Source organism: Oncorhynchus kisutch, linkage group LG12, assembly GCF_002021735.2.
Source record: "Oncorhynchus kisutch isolate 150728-3 linkage group LG12, Okis_V2, whole genome shotgun sequence".
Taxonomy (NCBI): domain Eukaryota; kingdom Metazoa; phylum Chordata; class Actinopteri; order Salmoniformes; family Salmonidae; genus Oncorhynchus; species Oncorhynchus kisutch.
The window spans coordinates 31,736,272-31,756,413 of NC_034185.2; the positions used below are offsets into that span (position 1 = coordinate 31,736,272).

At 45.3% G+C, this 20,142-nt stretch overlaps 1 protein-coding gene across 1 annotated transcript in view; it reads left to right on the forward strand.

The window, feature by feature from the left end:
* LOC109901393 (neurexin-3b) overlaps window positions 1-20,142 on the forward strand; it is a 524,234-nt gene that overhangs the window by 455,274 nt on the left and 48,818 nt on the right. Inside the window, exons 22-23 of the mRNA XM_031837378.1 lie at window positions 4,242-4,351; window positions 9,115-9,315. Of these exons, the coding sequence (XP_031693238.1) occupies window positions 4,242-4,351; window positions 9,115-9,315 (311 nt within the window). The remainder of the gene's footprint in view (window positions 1-4,241; window positions 4,352-9,114; window positions 9,316-20,142) is intronic.

Consider the following 20,142-nt stretch of genomic DNA (forward strand, 5'->3'; position numbering starts at 1 on the left):
TCTCCTCTTCCCCCAATCAACACTCACTAACCTGAATGCTTTGAAGCCACATCATTTTTTTCTTTCTCTTTGTTCTGAAAATAAGAATAAAAGTAGAATAAACAGAGGAAGAAAGGCAGAGAGAGAGACTCCAAACAGCCGTCAGCTAAGTCAGTTCTGTGTTCTCCCCTCTTCCCCACCGACGTCACATAGTTTGGGGGGATATGTGATGAAGTGGAGTAAAAAGAGGTCCCCCTGCAGAACAGAAACATGTTGTCACGTTATCATATCCGAGATGTGTCCTCTGAGAGCGTTTGACTCGGCGAGCCGTGCCGCGACGCATTATTAAAAGAGACGTTTGAAGTACATTCACTATGCTCACGCTTTTGAAGTATCGCACTTCCAATTTTCCTCTCCAAAAACACTGCAGTCAATACATTCTTTATTCCTCTGTACATTGTCAAAGTGTCTTTTGTTTCTCTAAAACATCCTCATCGAGGGTGTGACATCATTTCACATTCTCCATTATTCAGTACGCAGTTCACAGACGTCGCTAGTACCGCTCGCTGCTTGAAAAACATTGGCATCAAATTTGAACTCTCCAAAGTGATAGTAAAAATGGATGGTTACCTCTGTGTGGGTGAAGGGATACAGCATCATAAATTATCCCAATGCATACAAAGGAATGGTATTGGCCATTCTATCATCTATATGTTAGCATATCATATTGTACTTTACACACAGACTTATAGAAACATACATTAGATATATAGCTCATAGATATTGACATTGAACACAGTACAAAGAGGGATAGAGATAGAGAGAGATGGAGAAAGAAACCAAGAGGTTAGAGAGGGAGAGAGGGAGAGAGGGAGAGAGGGAGAGAGAGAGGGAGAGAGAGAGGGAGAGAGAGAGGGAGAGAGAGAGAGATGGAGAAAGAAACCAAGAGGGAGAGAGAGAGAGAGAGAGAGAGAGAGAGAGAGAGAAGAGAGAGAGAGAGAGAGAGAAGAGAGAGAGAGAGAGAGAGAGAGAGAGAGAGAGAGAGAGAGAGAGAGAGAGAGAGAGAGAGAGAGAGAGAGAGAGAGAGAGAGAGAGAGAGAGAGAGAGAGAGAGAGAGAGAGAGAGAGAGAGAGAGAGAGAGAGAGAGAGAACGAGAGAGAACGAGAGAGAGAGAGAGAGAACGAGAGAGAGAGAAAGAGAACGAGAGAGAGAGAGAGAGAGAGAGAGAGACAGCAGGGGGGAAGAGGGAGGTAGGGAGCAAGAGAGAGAGAGAGAGAGGAGGGGGGGGAGAGAGAGAGAGAGAGAGAGAGAGAGAGAGAGAGAGAGAGAGAGAGAGAGAGAGAGAGAGAGAGAGAGAGAGAGAGAGAGAGAGAGAGAGAGAGAGAGAGAGAGAGAGAGAGAGAGAGAAACCAAGAGAGAGAGAGAGAAAGAAACCAAGAGAGAGAGAGAGAAAGAAACCGAGAGAGAGAGAGAGAAAGAAACGAGAGAGAGAGAGAAAGAAACCGAGAGAGAGAGAGAGAGAGATGGAGAAAGAAACCAAGAGGGAAAGAGAGAGAGAGAGAGGGTGGGGGGGAGAGGGAGATTGTACTTAATATAGAAGCCCCACTGCATATATTCATCATAAAATAGTTATTCCTTCTGCTAGAACACGTTCTCCTTCGTCTCAGAGACGAACTGGCTGCTTCTAGGGGAGCACTAACAGCGAGACCTCGCACTGCGCACTTTATAACACATTCTCACACACTACCTAGGTAATAACACAGACACGTGCCACTCACACACACACGATGCTGTTAATATCACACACACACCATCTGCTAATAACCTCATCTGTATGTCGTGTCCTCCTCAAATCTCGGTCATCAGACGCTTGTCTCCCAACAAGCCTTTGCAGCTCTCTTTTCTTACAGTCCTTCACTACCTCATACCCTCCATACTGTTGCTTAACTGACTTGTTCCTCGGCCCTTGAAATGTAAGAGGATGGTTCTGTTTAAAATGACACCATATTACCTTGATGTATTCCCCCTAGGGGCCGGGTCACAAGTAGTACCCTCTAAGAGAACATTTGGAACGTAGAACAGGTGTTGTCCAGTGGAAAGGATGTATCTCTGCCAGGGTTGTTGAGACAGGAAACCTTTTACACTTTTTTCTCCTTTTTCATGAATGCAGGTTTTATGGAGAATGAAATGTGTTGTATTGTTTAACACTCATGAATGCACACGTCTTTCCACGTTCTTTGTGTGTTCTGGTCTCATGGACATGGTTTTACTGAATATTTGTTAGGCAATATTGGAAACCGTGCTTTACGCAAGTAGACCATTTGCACACAAAAAAAAATGTCTTACTAAGTTTTTTCAAATTAAACTTACAACTAAACATTTATGTTGAAACTAACATTTCTTTATAAACAAGGCTAAATAACTTTTCTAAATCGGTGTCTAAATGTGAATGATGACTGTTTGACAGTTGCCTTTGCCGACTGTTTTAAGCTGTTCTCTAAACTTTCAAACTTTAAAGGGCCAAGCGATGTTGAGCGCTATCAAATGGCTAATAAGAAAATCCCATTCAATTATAAGAGGCCGGTAGAAGATTGGCTACAGGAGAAAGGTAAACCTTTTACCAGATCTTCTAGATTGTTCTAGAATGTTTTTCTTTTCTTTTCATGTCATTGGCTTGTTACCCCTCAATCCTTCTACAATGAAAATGGCTTTTTAAACCCTTTAAACCATAATTAAACTAAACTTTACTGTCAATTTTATTTTTTTGTTAGTTTTTACGTCAAATTTTTTTTTAGTGCCATTTCCCTTTTGTCATTGTTGTTTATAATCAGTTTGAATCATTGATGCTGAACAGTTAAAGGGACTGGTGTAATCCATAAACCATACATGAACACATCTGAGAAATACGTCTCAATCGTACAGCCAATAGGTGTTAAACAACAAAGCTTTAGACTATGAATTGAGCGTCTTGCTCAAAGCTCATGCCATATTTGAGGACGAATGAAACAGAGGGCATATTTTGTACTGTTATTTGGTGCCTATTGTTTTAGACTGATCTTGGTGCTGTGCAGAGCTATCACTGTGCATACTGCACTGTGCATACTGCACTGTGCATACTGCACTGAAATAGACTGTAATGAAATAGTCATTCTGGAATGAAATAGTCTGCTTTCATTCCAAACAGTGTTTTACTCTTCACTATCTAGTCGCTGCCACGCTACCGTTTATTACAATGGAGGGGTGTATAGGAGAATGACGCTCCTAATACTTTCTACTATACTACGTTTCCTGCTTGACGTAATATCATTATAAACTATGTTTAAAAGTCATTGCCTAAACCTGTTAAGATGATTATAAAGTCCCTTTAACAACATCTAAAAACCCAAGGTTTCTGAATTCCCACAGTGTTACCACATGCATGAATCAACATGATATTTATTTTGATGTTACGATGATATTCCTTTTCCATGTCATTTCATGCCCAATCTATTTTAACTGGAATTGTGTATGTGACAAACGCAATAACCCTGCCACGTGTGTGTGTGTGTGTGTGTGTGTGTGTGTGTGTGTGTGTGTGTGTGTGTGTGTGTGTGTGTGTGTGTGTGTGCGTGTGCGTGTGCGTGTGCGTGTGCGTGTGCGTGTGCGTGTGCGTGTTGTAGAAATGTGATTTCCAATTAAGAGTCCCCTGCATTCGGCAAGTGTTATTTGTACATTTCATTTCAGAAATTATGCATTAGCAATGTGTTCTGACTGCGACGTTTAACTCCCGTTTAATGACGTTTACCGTGGATGTCATGACATGCACGAGAGTCTATTAGTTACATTTGATCATATTATATTACAATACAAAGGTAAGTTCAAAATAATTCAACTGCATGATTATATTGCATTGTTCAGGGCATTGCAAGTGTGGTGAGCTCTGCTCTTCTTCTTTTTCCATAAGACAAAGACCTTTTCCAAACACACTTAACAGACCTTATTTTCAATGGTTTATTTACATACAAAAGCAATGGAAACATTAACACACTGAATATACAGCCGTCTAGATACAGTGCAACATCACACCTTAACTTACGCTGACTCCCAGTGCTCCTCCCCAAATGACCGTTAGAGTATATTGTAAGTGCAGAGTACTTAAACGATTTGAGTACAACCAACTTAAGGACATTATGAGTGCAGACTACTTAAATGGATCAATTTCAACCCATTAAAGTGCATTGTAATGGTGTCCTCCCTGCTGTCCCCCTCCCCTCTCCTCTCAGGCCGGCAGCTCACCATCTTCAACACCCAGGCTACCATCTCTATAGGCGGTAATGACCGTAAACGTCCCTACCAGGGACAGCTGTCCGGTCTCTACTACAACGGCCTCAAGGTATATAAAAACTATTTTGTTCCCACGTAGTGTTGCAAATGTCCGGTAACATCCCCATACTTCCACTAACTTTCCCCAAATTCAAACCAGGATTTCTGGAAAACCAGGGAAGTTCACTGGAAGAATTGTGTAAGGGTAGTGTGCAATGAAATATGAGATGTGTACAATGTGTATGACAAACATGGGTCTTTCTGTAAACTAGGGCACCAGGGAGGGTTTCCTACGCTGGACAACTTGTTACAGCTGTTGATAAGTCATCGATAATAATCGGACCATTTGTTTCATGTCATTACATGAAGATATAAAGGGGTGACATACCGTGTCTATATTCCATGAAATTCACAGGTTGATTTAAAACCTGTAACCCTTTCTCATGGTTGGCGTCTTGATGGATTTGTCCAAAATCGTGTGACATAAAATGGCATTGACGTGGTTATTCAATAATCGTGTAGCCTATAATACTTGCTGGATGCACGTTTGGTGTTGTGCTGTTTGAAAAGGCTTCGCCGTGATCATTTCACACATCCTCATCTGATCCAGGAAGGAATCGTCTGAATGACAGTCAAGTGAGGAACAGTTGTTGTGATGGCGCATGCGATCCTACAACAGCCCGAGTGCTGAAAATAAAAAGGTGTTTGCGAGGAATGTCCAGAGATGTTGTACGTCTCATTCATTATGCCGGTGAAGGTGGCTGTGCCTGGATCCAAGTTGGATCTAACATCCCTAGCGAACTGATGTCGACAATCTGTTGTTGTCTGGTTGATTTACAGCAGGGTCTCGTTAGACTTAACACAGAAAGCATCGAGGTAATGAGTTCATGTTTGCATATGTCTTTGTGCCTCGGATTGGACACCAAGTCTACTGTGCATAATTGTATAGGATAGACTATTGCGCAACACCCAACGCTGTTCATATTCATTATTCTTGATGTACTGACAACAAATGACATGGCCTAGTGGGCTTCTTCACAATATGATCTGGTAATGAAATACCATGACAAATACATTTCAGTTTCCATGTTACACCTGCAATTTTAAACAATTACAAGGGGTTTGAAGTAGCCTACTTGAACTTGAATTTGGAGCAACAAAAGAAAATTCAACTACTGGAATAGTCCTATCTTGAAATTCCCCAATTTGTTGCTGGAAAAGTCCTGGTAATTATTGTACTCAATTCTTAAGTTCCCCTGCTCCCTTATAACTTTCCATGATTTCATTTTTGTGAGAGATGTTTGTTTCCCGTTGCTTTAGTTGACAGGTTTTGTGGAGCTAATCTGTTGCAGTAAAACCATGTGCGCTTTGCCAGCGCTGAAGACGTCTATATCAGTCTGCTAATACAGGACTAGTAAAGGCCCAGTGCACTAATTTTGTGTTGTTTTTAATTTAAAAAACTAAATGTAGACCTATTTGAGTGTTTACAAGCATTTGTAACTTGAGTCTGATAATAATCTGTACAAAACAGTTCATCTGATAATTCTTGGGAATCTAAAAAATAATTGCTTAATATATGTCTCCTAGTTTCTTGAAATACTTTGCATAATTCAACTTATTTCTATGTGAAAACTGAAAGGGTCTATTCATTCCATTTTAGTGGCCTCTTGTCCAAACATACATTTTCATGTTTGTCACTCGTGGGAATCGAACCCACAATCCTTGCATTGCAAGCTCCATGCTCTACCAACGAAGCCACCTCATCACAAACCACTTGATGTCTCAATGTACTCAATTACTGTATTGGTCTTTGTTTTTCTTCATGGTGATGGAAAGTCAACAAGTACACACCTAAATGACCAGCCTATGTACAATACAGTAATGTACATTTACATTAAATGATATGTAAAGGTTGGTAAATGAATACTGCACAGAAAGGGGTTGTTTCCATGTTATTTGATGTTATTTGATGTTATCCATGTTATTTGTCTTTGCCTATAACTTTACACCTTGTGATGTAAATGTTTGAGGACAGGGTTTTGTTCTTTCTGGATTCCATTAGAATGAATCACAGAGGAAGGGACAGGTCAACATCTCTTACAATTCCAACTATTTAATCCGGCAAGATACTGTCCTTAACTATACAAGTGGAGATGCTGGAAAAATCAACGCTTGCTGGTGCTACAGATGTCGATGTCTGTCTGCTAATACTCTTCTTTCCAGCAACAAATTGGGGAATAAGGCCCAGTGCACTACTTTTGTGAAAAATGTATATTTCAAAAGATAATATACACTGCTCAAAAAAATAAAGGGAACACTAAAATAACACATCTTAGATCTGAATGAATGAAATATTCTTATTAAATACTTTTTTCTTTACATAGTTGAATGACAACAAAATCACACAAAAATGATCAATGGAAATCAAATTGATCAACTCATGGAGGTCTGGATTTGGAGTCACACTCAAAATTAAAGTGGAAAACCACACTACAGGCTGATCCAACTTTGATGTAATGTCCTTAAAACAAGTCAAAATGAGGCTCAGTAGTGTGTGTGGCCTCCACGTGCCTGTATGACCTCCCTACAATGCCTGGGCATGCTCCTGATGAGGTGGCGGATGGTCTCCTGAGGGATCTCCTCACAGACCTGGACTAAAGCATCCGCCAACTCCTGGACAGTCTGTGGTGCATGGAGGATGGTGGATTGGTGGATGGTGGATTGGTGGATGGAGCGAGACATGGATTCAGGTCTGGGGAACGGGCGTGCCAGTCCATAGCATCAATGCCTTCCTCTTGCAGGAACTGCTGACACACTCCAGCCACATGAGGTCTAGCATTGTCTTGCATTAGGAGGAACCCAGGGCCAACCGCACCAGCATATAGTCTCACAAGGGGTCTGAGGATCTCATCTCGGTACCTAATGGCAGTCAGGCTACCTCTGGCGAGCACATGGAGGGCTGTGCGGCCCCCCAAAGAAATGCCACCCCACACCATGACTGACCCACCGCCAAACCGGTCATGCTGGAGGATGTTGCAGGCAGCAGAACGTTCTCCACGGCGTCTCCAGACTCTGTCACGTCTGTCACATGTGCTCAGTGTGAACCTGCTTTCATCTGTGAAGAGCACAGGGCGCCAGTGGCGAATTTGCCAATCTTGGTGTTCTCTGGCAAATGCTAAACGTCCTGCACGGTGTTGGGCTGTAAGCACAACCCTCACCTGTGGACGTCGGGCCCTCATACCACCCTCATGGAGTCTGTTTCTGACCATTTGAGCAGACACATGCACATTTGTGGCCTGCTGGAGGTCATTTTGCAGGGCTCTGGCAGTGCTCCTCCTGCTCCTCCTTGCACAAAGGCGGAGGTAGCGGTCCTGCTGCTGGGTTGTTGCCCTCCTACGGCCTCCTCCACGTCTCCTGATGTACTGGCCTGTCTCCTGGTAGCGCCTCCATGCTCTGGACACTACGCTGACAGACACAGCAAACCTTCTTGCCACAGCTCGCATTGATGTGCCATCCTGGATGAACTGCACTACCTGAGCCACTTGTGTGGGTTGTAGACTCCGTCTCATGCTACCACTAGAGTGAAAGCACCGCCAGCATTCAAAAGTGACCAAAACATCAGCCAGGAAGCATAGGAACTGAGAAGTGGTCTGTGGTCACCACCTGCAGAACCACTCCTTTATTGGGGGTGTCTTGCTAATTGCCTATAATTTCCACCTGTTGTCTATTCCATTTGCACAACAGCATGTGAAATTTATTGTCAATCAGTGTTGGGCAGTTTGATTTCACAGAAGTGTGATTGACTTGGAGTTACATTGTGTTGTTTAATTGTTCCCTTTATTTTTTGAGCAGTGTATATTATATTATAAAAACAGAGATGGTGAGATTAAGGCTACTGCTCTTCATGGATGTATTATATGTGCCTGTGTTGTCCACATAGGCTGCAGAAAAATCGTCATGCATGCATCCAATTTATTTATTCAGTCCACATTATTCTCATATACATTGTTTTAGAATACAATAATAATTTGAAATCAATCCTTTGCAAGGCCTAAAAAAATGCATTATTCTTAAAGTGGTAGTGGTTCAATATTAAGGGCTATATGTACATACATCTAAATTATTCACTTTGAGTCATTTAAGCAGAGCTCTTATCCAGAGCGACTTACAGGCACAATTAGGGTCAAGTGCACATCGACAGATTTTTCACATAGTCGGCTCTGGGATTTGAACCAGCAACCTTTTGGTTACTGGCTCAATGCCCTTAACTGCCAGGCTACTTGCTACACAGGTTCTTGGATATTTAAAAGAAGTGCTTGAATAAGTCCCTGAAAGGGCTTGAATGTAACTTGCTAATATATAAATCAACCCTGCTTAAAGGATGTATAGTCCTGTTATTGTAAGTGGAGCTATGAGCTAATTTGCATATATTTCTCTAAGTACACATGTGGAACTGCATAATAATCTTTTCTTTGTTTTGTTTCAAACCATTTTTAAATGTTGATCCCAATGTCACACATGGACCCACACGGGTAATGTGTAGTTTAGGCCTATTTCTATCAGTGGAGGCTGGTGGGAGGAGCTATAGGAGGATGGGCTCATTGTAATGGCTGGAATGAAATTAATAGTGTTCCATTTAACATATAGAAACCACATGTTTGACTCTGTTCCATTTATTCCATTCCAGCCATTACAATGAGCCCATCCTCCTATAGCTCCTCCCACCAGCCTCCACTGATTTCTCAATATATATGTGTCAACTGGGTAATGTATCGTGTGTTTAAGACAATTGTCCACTCTGAGACAATAAAGTTTATCCAATCCTATCCCAAGGTCCTCAACATGGCTGCCGAAGGCCACGCCAACATCAAGGTGAACGGGAGCGTGCGATTGGTGGGGGATGTACCCACCAGTAGGGGCGCTGCCCGCACCACCACCTCCGTGCCACCTGAGATGTCCACCACCTTCATAGAGACCACCACCACTTTGTCTACGACCACCACGAGGAAACAGCGCTCTCCACCCACCATTCAGGTAGGGGATTGGGGGAATAAAGAGATAGAAAGGATAAGGTTTGTGAGAGACTGGGGGTTTGTTTGGTGGGAAGAGGAATTATCTTGGAGGGAGGGAATGGAGAGATGTGTGAGTGAGAGATGAGATTGTTACAGCATATTACATGTTGGACATACTCAAACAATATATTGTTCATCCTATAGCTTATTCTCCATCTTCTTTTTAAATAGCGAGCCAGCATGATTTCATCTTTTTTTTCTCTTTCCCCTGAATAATCAAAACTAATTTTCTCATGCTGTCTCTTGTCTCCCTGCAGCAGACATATTGTGAGCAATATGTTTGGAACATCAAATCGCAATAAGATTGCTCATATCGTGAGCCCGAGTTTAACTTGGCCGGTCTTCCAGCCAAACCTCATAGAAATAGGATCCATAGAACAGTTATTCCCATTTAGTTGGACGTCCTGTGGGGATTTACCCATTCTAGAGATTCTATTTCTATGCCTATCCTATCATGTTAGCCCCAGCTCTGGGGATGGAGATAGGGTCCGTTTTCGGTCTCCCCGAGAGTGTGTAGCACCCTATTCCCTTTGTAGTGCACTACTTTTAACCAGGGCCTCTGGTCAAAACTAGTGCACTATGAATGGGGTATAGTGCCATCCGGGACACATCATGGATGCCTCTCTCCTCCTTTATTCCCTACCCTGCCCCCGCCACGCCATATAACAGAGGGCTTTGTGAAACGCATCCTGACTCTAAGCCAATGAATGTCTCCGGCTTGCCAAGAAAGTAATCACGGTGAGCGTTGCGTTGACGCCCGGAGGACAAATTGAACTGGCGGTGTTCATATTAAAGCCATAACTCTCCCCGGAGCCCTGGAGCACAGGGCCAAGCGACAGACACAAGAGCTTTTATCTGCCTCGCACCTTTAAACAGATTGTCCAGCGCCTCAATAATGATGACCTCTCATGTCATCGCTGCCTGTTGTAGGACTTCATCAACTCAGGGCAGCACAGGGGAAAGAGACGAGAAATGCTCTGCCTGTGTCCCAAATGGCACCCTTCTCGCCATGGTCAAAAGTAGTGCACTATACAGGGATTAAGGTGCCATTTGGGATGCACAAACTGTAATACCACTTCAGCATTTTCCAGTTGTACTTAGGTACTGAATGCTTTGGCGTCTCTATAAAAGCACTGTCATCAGCATCAATGATCTCCAATGTCAAGCTTCATTATGTCTGGCATGAATGTCAGGAGCCTAGCAGAACGTCCTGTTGCTGCCTTGTATTCCATCTGTCTGAATGGCGGGCACACATGTACACACACACACACACACACACACATTATGGGCATCAATAGGGCATTATGCCGGTGTCGTCCTGCTGATTCAGATCCATTTCAGAACCTTTTCTCTCTCTCCCCTGCCTGTCTGTCTCTCCTGCCTGCTGCACCAACAAGGTCACCATGAAAGATAGGCCGTATTGTTAGGGAGAAAAATAGTGGTTTATGCCACAGACTATCAATTACACGATGACAGTCAATAATGGCCTTCCTTTCTGTCTTTCCTTCCTCATTAATGATTTCTTTATGAGACCACCTCTTCTCACTGTAGAATAATGGCATATTTTGGTGACTGATACCAAGCATACACAAACAAATGTGCATAAGCATGCCAGCTTTGCAAGTCATGTTGTTTTTAACAAATGTGTATTGGCCAGACCAGGGGCGCAACTTTAGTTTTAGAAGAAATAAAATTTTTTTTGAAGAAATACAGACCAGGGGCAAACATGCAATTTCACAATGTGGCCCCACCGTCCCCAGTGAAAGTTGCGCCCCTGGGCCAGGCCGATCTCCATTTGCAAGCTCTAGATAGTTGTTATTCTTTCTCCTCTCTTGACTGTTTATGGGTACTCTTCCTCAAGTCCCAGGGCTGTAGCCATTTTGATTCAGAGCATTGTGTCACACCGTTGTGAATTCATTTTCCTCGGGCTGTGGTTTACAGCTCCTGGGTTGATTGTCAACTATGTGGCATGAGAAGAGGTGAGGGGAGAACCTGTATAAGTTGGCAGATATCCCAGACCTTAGGAAGACAGGGTGAGGAGGACAGGAAGAGGGTAGGTCGAGGAGGAGGTTGAGGAGAGGTGTGGAGTTGAGGGGGTAGACTAAATGATGCTGCAGAGTCTTGCTTGGGTCCTGGCTGTGAGTTTGTGTGTGAGATTGAGAAAGAGAGAGAGAGACAGAAAGAGAGAGAGAGAGAGTAAGAAAAAGAGAAACGGAGAGACTGAATTGGAGCTAACTGCAGGGGAGGGAGACAGAGAAAAACAGAGACAGGGGGAGACAGAGAGAGACAGAGAGAAACAGAGACAGGGGGAGACAGAGAGAAACAGAGACAGGGGGAGACAGAGAGAAACAGAGACAGAGAGAGACAGAGAGAAACAGAGACAGAGGGAGACAGAGAGAAACAGAGACAGGGGGAGACAGAGAGAGACAGAGAGAAACAGAGACAGAGGGAGACAGAGAGAAACAGACACAGAGGGAGACAGAGAGAAACAGAGACAGAGAGAAACAGAGACAGAGGGAGACAGAGAGAAACAGAGACAGAGAGAAACAGAGACAGAGAGAGACAGAGAGAAACAGAGACAGGGGGAGACAGAGAGAAACAGAGACAGGGGGAGACAGAGAGAAACAGAGACAGAGAGAGACAGAGAGAAACAGAGACAGAGGGAGACAGAGAGAAACAGAGACAGGGGGAGACAGAGAGAGACAGAGAGAAACAGAGACAGAGGGAGACAGAGAGAAACAGACACAGAGGGAGACAGAGAGAAACAGAGACAGAGAGAAACAGAGACAGAGGGAGACAGAGAGAAACAGAGACAGAGAGAAACAGAGACAGAGGGAGACAGAGAGAAACAGAGACAGAGGGAGACAGAGAGAGACAGAGAGAAACAGAGAGAAACAGAGACAGGGGGAGACAGAGAGAGACAGAGAGAAACAGAGACAGAGGGAGACAGAGAGAAACAGAGACAGAGAGAGACAGAGAGAAACAGAGACAGAGGGAGACAGAGAGAAACAGAGACAGGGGGAGACAGAGAGAGACAGAGAGAAACAGAGACAGAGGGAGACAGAGAGAAACAGACACAGAGGGAGACAGAGAGAAACAGAGACAGAGAGAAACAGAGACAGAGGGAGACAGAGAGAAACAGAGACAGAGAGAAACAGAGACAGAGGGAGACAGAGAGAAACAGAGACAGAGGGAGACAGAGAGAGACAGAGAGAAACAGAGAGAAACAGAGACAGGGGGAGACAGAGAGAGACAGAGAGAAACAGAGACAGAGGGAGACAGAGAGAAACAGAGAGAAACAGAGACAGAGAGAAACAGAGACAGAGAGAAACAGAGAGAAACAGAGACAGAGAGAAACAGAGAGAAACAGAGACAGAGGGAGACAGAGAGAAACAGAGACAGGGGAGACAGAGAGAGACAGAGAGAAACAGAGACAGAGAGAAACAGAGAGAAACAGAGACAGAGGGAGACGGAGAGAAACACAGAGAAACAGAGAGAAACAGAGACAGAGAGAAACAGAGACAGAGAGAAACAGAGAGAAACAGAGACAGAGAGAAACAGAGAGAAACAGAGACAGAGGGAGACAGAGAGAGACAGAGAGAAACAGAGACAGAGGGAGACAGAGAGAGACAGAGAGAGACAGAGAGAAACAGAGAGAAACAGAGACAGAGAGAAACAGAGAGAAACAGAGACAGAGGGAGACAGAGAGAAACAGAGACAGAGGGAGACAGAGAGAAACAGAGACAGAGGGAGACAGAGAGAAACAGAGACAGAGGGAGACAGAGAGAAACAGAGACAGAGGGAGACAGAGAGAAACAGAGACAGAGGGAGACAGAGAGAGACAGAGAGAAACAGAGAAAAACAGAGACAGAGGGAGACAGAGAGAGACAGAGAGAAACAGAGACAGAGAGAAACAGAGAGAAACAGAGACAGAGGGAGACAGAGAGAAACAGAGGGAGACAGAGAGAAACAGAGACAGAGGGAGACAGAGAGAAACAGAGACAGAGGGAGACAGAGAGAGACAGAGAGAAACAGAGAGAAACAGAGACAGAGGGAGACAGAGAGAAACAGAGAGAAACAGAGACAGAGGGAGACATAGAGAAACAGAGACAGAGGGAGACAGAGAGAAACAGAGAGAAACAGAGACAGAGAGAAACAGAGAGAAACAGAGACAGAGGGAGACAGAGAGAGACAGAGAGAAACAGAGACAGAGGGAGACAGAGAGAAACAGAGACAGGGGGAGACAGAGAGAGACAGAGAAAAAACAGAGACAGAGGGAGACAGAGAGAGACAGAGAGAAACAGAGACAGAGAGAGACAGAGAGAAACAGAGAGAAACAGAGACAGAGAGAAACAGAGAGAAACAGAGACAGAGGGAGACAGAGAGAGACAGAGAGAAACAGAGACAGAGGGAGACAGAGAGAAACAGAGAGAAACAGAGACAGAGAGAAACAGAGAGAAAACAGAGACAGAGGGAGACAGAGAGAGACAGAGAGAAACAGAGACAGAGGGAGACAGAGAGAGACAGAGAGAGACAGAGAGAAACAGAGAGAAACAGAGACAGAGAGAAACAGAGAGAAACAGAGACAGAGGGAGACAGAGAGAAACAGAGACAGAGGGAGACAGAGAGAAACAGAGACAGAGGGAGACGGAGAGAAACAGAGACAGAGGGAGACAGAGAGAGACAGAGAGAAACAGAGAGAAACAGAGACAGAGGGAGACAGAGAGAAACAGAGAGAAACAGAGACAGAGGGAGACATAGAGAAACAGAGACAGAGGGAGACAGAGAGAAACAGAGACAGAGAGAGACAGAGAGAGACAGAGAGAAACAGAGACAGAGGGAGACAGAGGAGAGACAGAGAGAGAGACAGAGAGAGACAGAGAGAAACAGAGAGAAACAGAGACAGAGGGAGACAGAGAGAGACAGAGAGAAACAGAGACAGAGAGAGACAGAGAGAAACAGAGAGAAACAGAGACAGAGGGAGACAGAGAGAAACAGAGACAGAGGGAGACAGAGAGAAACAGAGACAGGGGGAGACAGAGAGAGACAGAGAGAAACAGAGACAGAGGGAGACAGAGAGAGACAGAGAGAGACAAAGAGAAACAGAGACAGAGGGAGACAGAGACAGAGGGAGACAGAGAGAGACAGAGAGAAACAGAGAGAAACAGAGACAGAGAGAAACAGAGAGAAACAGAGACAGAGGGAGACAGAGAGAAACAGAGACAGAGGGAGACAGAGAGAAACAGAGACAGAGGGAGACGGAGAGAAACAGAGACAGAGGGAGACAGAGAGAGACAGAGAGAAACAGAGAGAAACAGAGACAGAGGGAGACAGAGAGAAACAGAGAGAAACAGAGACAGAGGGAGACATAGAGAAACAGAGACAGAGGGAGACAGAGAGAAACAGAGACAGAGAGAGACAGAGAGAGACAGAGAGAAACAGAGACAGAGGGAGACAGAGAGAGACAGAGAGAGACAGAGAGAGACAGAGAGAGACAGAGAGAAACAGAGACAGAGAGAGACAGAGAGAAACAGAGACAGAGAGAGACAGAGAGAAACAGAGGACAGAGGGAGACAGAGAGAAACATAGACAGAGGGAGACAGAGAGAAACAGAGACAGGGGGAGACAGAGAGAGACAGAGAGAGACAGAGAGAAACAGAGACAGAGGGAGACAGAGAGAAACAGAGACAGAGGGAGACAGAGAGAGACAGAGAGAGACAGAGAGAAACAGAGACAGAGAGAAACAGAGACAGGGGGAGACAGAGAGAAACAGAGACAGAGGGAGACAGAGAGAAACAGAGAGAACAGAGACAGAGGGAGACAGAGAGAGACAGAGAGAAACAGAGACAGAGAGAGACAGAGAGAAACAGAGACAGAGGGAGACAGAGAGAAACAGAGACAGAGGGAGACAGAGAGAGACAGAGAGAGACAGAGAGAAACAGAGACAGAGAGAAACAGAGACAGGGGGAGACAGAGAGAGACAGAGAGAAACAGAGAGAAACAGAGACAGAGGGAGACAGAGAGAAACAGAGACAGAGGGAGACAGAGAGAAACAGAGACAGAGGGAGACAGAGAGAGACAGAGAGAAACAGAGAGAAACAGAGACAGAGGGAGACAGAGAGAAACAGAGAGAAACAGAGACAGAGGGAGACATAGAGAAACAGAGACAGAGGGAGACAGAGAGAAACAGAGAGAAACAGAGACAGAGAGAAACAGAGAGAAACAGAGACAGAGGGAGACAGAGAGAGACAGAGAGAAACAGAGACAGAGGGAGACAGAGAGAACAGAGACAGGGGGAGACAGAGAGAGACAGAGAAAAACAGAGAGAGAGGGAGACAGAGAGAGACAGAGAGAAACAGAGACAGAGAGACAGAGAGAAACAGAGAGAAACAGAGACAGAGAGAAACAGAGAGAAACAGAGACAGAGGGAGACAGAGAGAGACAGAGAGAAACAGAGACAGAGGGAGACAGAGAGAGACAGAGAGAAACAGAGAGAACAGAGACAGAGAGAAACAGAGAGAAACAGAGACAGAGGGAGACAGAGAGAGACAGAGAGAAACAGAGACAGAGGGAGACAGAGAGAGACAGAGAGAGACAGAGAGAAACAGAGAGAAACAGAGACAGAGAGAAACAGAGAGAAACAGAGACAGAGGGAGACAGAGAGAAACAGAGACAGAGGGAGACAGAGAGAAACAGAGACAGAGGGAGACGGAGAGAAACAGAGACAGAGGGAGACAGAGAGAGACAGAGAGAAACAGAGAGAAACAGAGACAGAGGGAGACAGAGAGAAACAGAGAGAAACAGAGACAGAGGGAGACATAGAGAAACAGAGACAGAGGGAGACAGAGAGAAACAGAGACAGAGAGAGACAGAGAGAGACAGAGAGAAACAGAGACAGAGGGAGACAGAGAGAGACAGAGAGAGACAGAGAGAGACAGAGAGAGACAGAGGAGAGAAACAGAGAGAAACAGAGACAGAGGGAGACAGAGAGAGACAGAGAGAAACAGAGACAGAGAGAGACAGAGAGAAACAGAGAGAAACAGAGACAGAGGGAGACAGAGAGAAACAGAGACAGAGGGAGACAGAGAGAAACAGAGACAGGGGGAGACAGAGAGAGACAGAGAGAAAACAGAGACAGAGGGAGACAGAGAGAGACAGAGAGAGACAAAGAGAAACAGAGACAGAGGGAGACAGAGACAGAGGGAGACAGAGAGAGACAGAGAGAAACAGAGAGAAACAGAGACAGAGAGAAACAGAGAGAAACAGAGACAGAGGGAGACAGAGAGAAACAGAGACAGAGGGAGACAGAGAGAAACAGAGACAGAGGGGAGACGGAGAGAAACAGAGACAGGGGAGACAGAGAGAGACAGAGAGAAACAGAGAGAAACAGAGACAGAGGGAGACATAGAGAAACAGAGACAGAGGGAGACAGAGAGAAACAGAGACAGAGAGAGACAGAGAGAGACAGAGAGAAACAGAGACAGAGGGAGACAGAGAGAGACAGAGAGAGACAGAGAGAGACAGAGAGAGACAGAGAGAAACAGAGACAGAGAGAGACAGAGAGAAACAGAGACAGAGAGAGACAGAGAGAAACAGAGACAGAGGGAGACAGAGAGAAACATAGACAGAGGGAGACAGAGAGAAACAGAGACAGGGGGAGACAGAGAGAGACAGAGAGAGACAGAGAGAAACAGAGACAGAGGGAGACAGAGAGAAACAGAGACAGAGGGAGACAGAGAGAGACAGAGAGAGACAGAGAGAAACAGAGACAGAGAGAAACAGAGACAGGGGGAGACAGAGAGAAACAGAGACAGAGGGAGACAGAGAGAAACAGAGACAGAGGGAGACAGAGAGAGACAGAGAGAGAAACAGAGACAGAGAGAGACAGAGAGAGACAGAGAGAAACAGAGACAGAGGGAGACAGAGAGAAACAGAGACAGAGGGAGACAGAGAGAGACAGAGAGAGACAGAGAGAAACAGAGACAGAGAGAAACAGAGACAGGGGGAGACAGAGAGAAACAGAGACAGAGGGGAGACAGAGAGAAACAGAGACAAACAGAGACAGAGGGAGACAGAGAGAGACAGAGAGAAACAGAGACAGAGAGAGACAGAGAGAAACAGAGACAGAGAGAGACAGAGAGAAACAGAGACAGAGGGAGACAGAGAGAGACAGAGAGAAACAGAGACAGTGGGAGACAGAGAGAAACAGAGACAGAGGGAGACAGAGAGAAACAGAGAGAACAGAGACAGAGGGAGACAGAGAGAAACAGAGACAGAGGGAGACAGAGAGAAACAGAGACAGAGGGAGACAGAGAGAGACAGAGAGAAACAGAGAAAAACAGAGACAGAGGGAGACAGAGAAACAGAGAGAAACAGAGACAGAGGGAGACAGAGAGAGACAGAGAGAAACAGAGACAGAGAGAAACAGAGAGAAACAGAGACAGAGGGAGACAGAGAGAAACAGAGACAGAGGGAGACAGAGAGAAACAGAGACAGAGGGAGACAGAGAGAGACAGAGAGAAACAGAGAGAAACAGAGACAGAGGGAGACAGAGAGAAACAGAGAGAAACAGAGACAGAGGGAGACATAGAGAAACAGAGACAGAGGGAGACAGAGAGAAACAGAGAGAAACAGAGACAGAGAGAAACAGAGAGAAACAGAGACAGAGGGAGACAGAGAGAGACAGAGAGAAACAGAGACAGAGGGAGACAGAGAGAAACAGAGACAGGGGGAGACAGAGAGAGACAGAGAAAAACAGAGGACAGAGGGAGACAGAGAGAGACAGAGAGAAACAGAGACAGAGAGAGACAGAGAGAAACAGAGAGAAACAGAGACAGAGAGAAACAGAGAGAAACAGAGACAGAGGGAGACAGAGAGAGACAGAGAGAAACAGAGACAGAGGGAGACAGAGAGAGACAGAGAGAAACAGAGAGAAACAGAGACAGAGAGAAACAGAGAGAAACAGAGACAGAGGGAGACAGAGAGAGACAGAGAGAAACAGAGACAGAGGGAGACAGAGAGAGACAGAGAGAAACAGAGAGAAACAGAGACAGAGAGAAACAGAGAGAAACAGAGACAGAGGGAGACAGAGAGAAACAGAGAGAAACAGAGACAGAGGGAGACATAGAGAAACAGAGACAGAGGGAGACAGAGAGAAACAGAGACAGAGAGAGACAGAGAGAGACAGAGAGAAACAGAGACAGAGGGAGACAGAGAGAGACAGAGAGAGACAGAGAGAGACAGAGAGAGACAGAGAGAGACAGAGAGAGACAGAGAGAAACAGAGAGAAACAGAGACAGAGGGAGACAGAGAGAGACAGAGAGAGACAGAGAGAAACAGAGACAGAGAGAGACAGAGAGAGACAGAGAGAAACAGAGAGAAACAGAGACAGAGGGAGACAGAGAGAAACAGAGACAGAGGGAGACAGAGAGAAACAGAGACAGGGGGAGAACAGAGAGAGACAGAGAGAAACAGAGACAGAGGGAGACAGAGAGAGACAGAGAGAGACCAAGAGAAACAGAGACAGAGGGAGACAGAGAGAAACAGAGACAGGGGGAGACAGAGACAGAGGGAGACAGAGAGAGACAGAGAGAAACAGAGACAGAGAGAGACAGAGAGAAACAGAGACAGAGAGAAACAGAGAGAAACAGAGACAGAGAGAAACAGAGAGAAACAGAGACAGAGGGAGACAGAGAGAAACAGAGACAGGGGGAGACAGAGAGAGACAGAGAGAGACAGAGAGAAACAGAGACAGAGGGAGACAGAGAGAAACAGAGACAGAGGGAGACAGAGAGAGACAGAGAGAGACAGAGAGAGACAGAGAGAAACAGAGACAGAGAGAAACAGAGACAGGGGGAGACAGAGAGAAACAGAGACAGAGGGAGACAGAGAGAAACAGAGAGAAACAGAGACAGAGGGAGACAGAGAGAGACAGAGAGAAACAGAGACAGAGAGAGACAGAGAGAGACAGAGAGAAACAGAGACAGAGGGAGACAGAGAGAAACAGAGACAGAGGGAGACAGAGAGAGACAGAGAGAGACAGAGAGAAACAGAGACAGAGAGAAACAGAGACAGGGGGAGACAGAGAGAAACAGAGACAGAGGGAGACAGAGAGAAACAGAGAGAGACAGAGAGAAACAGAGACAGAGAGAGACAGAGAGAAACAGAGACAGAGAGAGAGAAACAGAGACAGAGAGAGACAGAGAGAAACAGAGACAGAGAGAGACAGAGAGAAACAGAGACAGAGGGAGACAGAGAGAGACAGAGAGAAACAGAGACAGAGGGAGACAGAGACAGAGAGAAACAGAGAGAAACAGAGACAGAGAGAAACAGAGACAGAGAGAGACAGAGACAGAGAGAAACAGAGACAGAGAGAAACAGAGAGAGACAGAGAGAGACAAAGAGAAACAGAGACAGAGGGAGACAGAGAGAAACAGAGACAGGGGGAGACAGAGAGAGACAGAGAGAAACAGAGACAGGGGGAGACAGAGAGAGACAGAGAGAAACAGAGACAGAGGGAGACAGAGAGAGACAGAGAGAGACAAAGAGGGGGGGAGACAGAGAGAGACAGAGAGAAACAGAGACAGAGGGAGACAGAGAGAGACAGAGAGAGACAAAGAGAAACAGAGACAGAGAGAGACAGAGAGAAACAGAGACAGAGGGAGACAGAGAGAAACAGAGACAGAGGGAGACAGAGGGAGACAGAGAGAAACAGAGACAGAGGGAGACAGAGAGAAACAGAGAGAAACAGAGACAGTGGGAGACAGAGAGAGACAGAGAAAAACAGAGA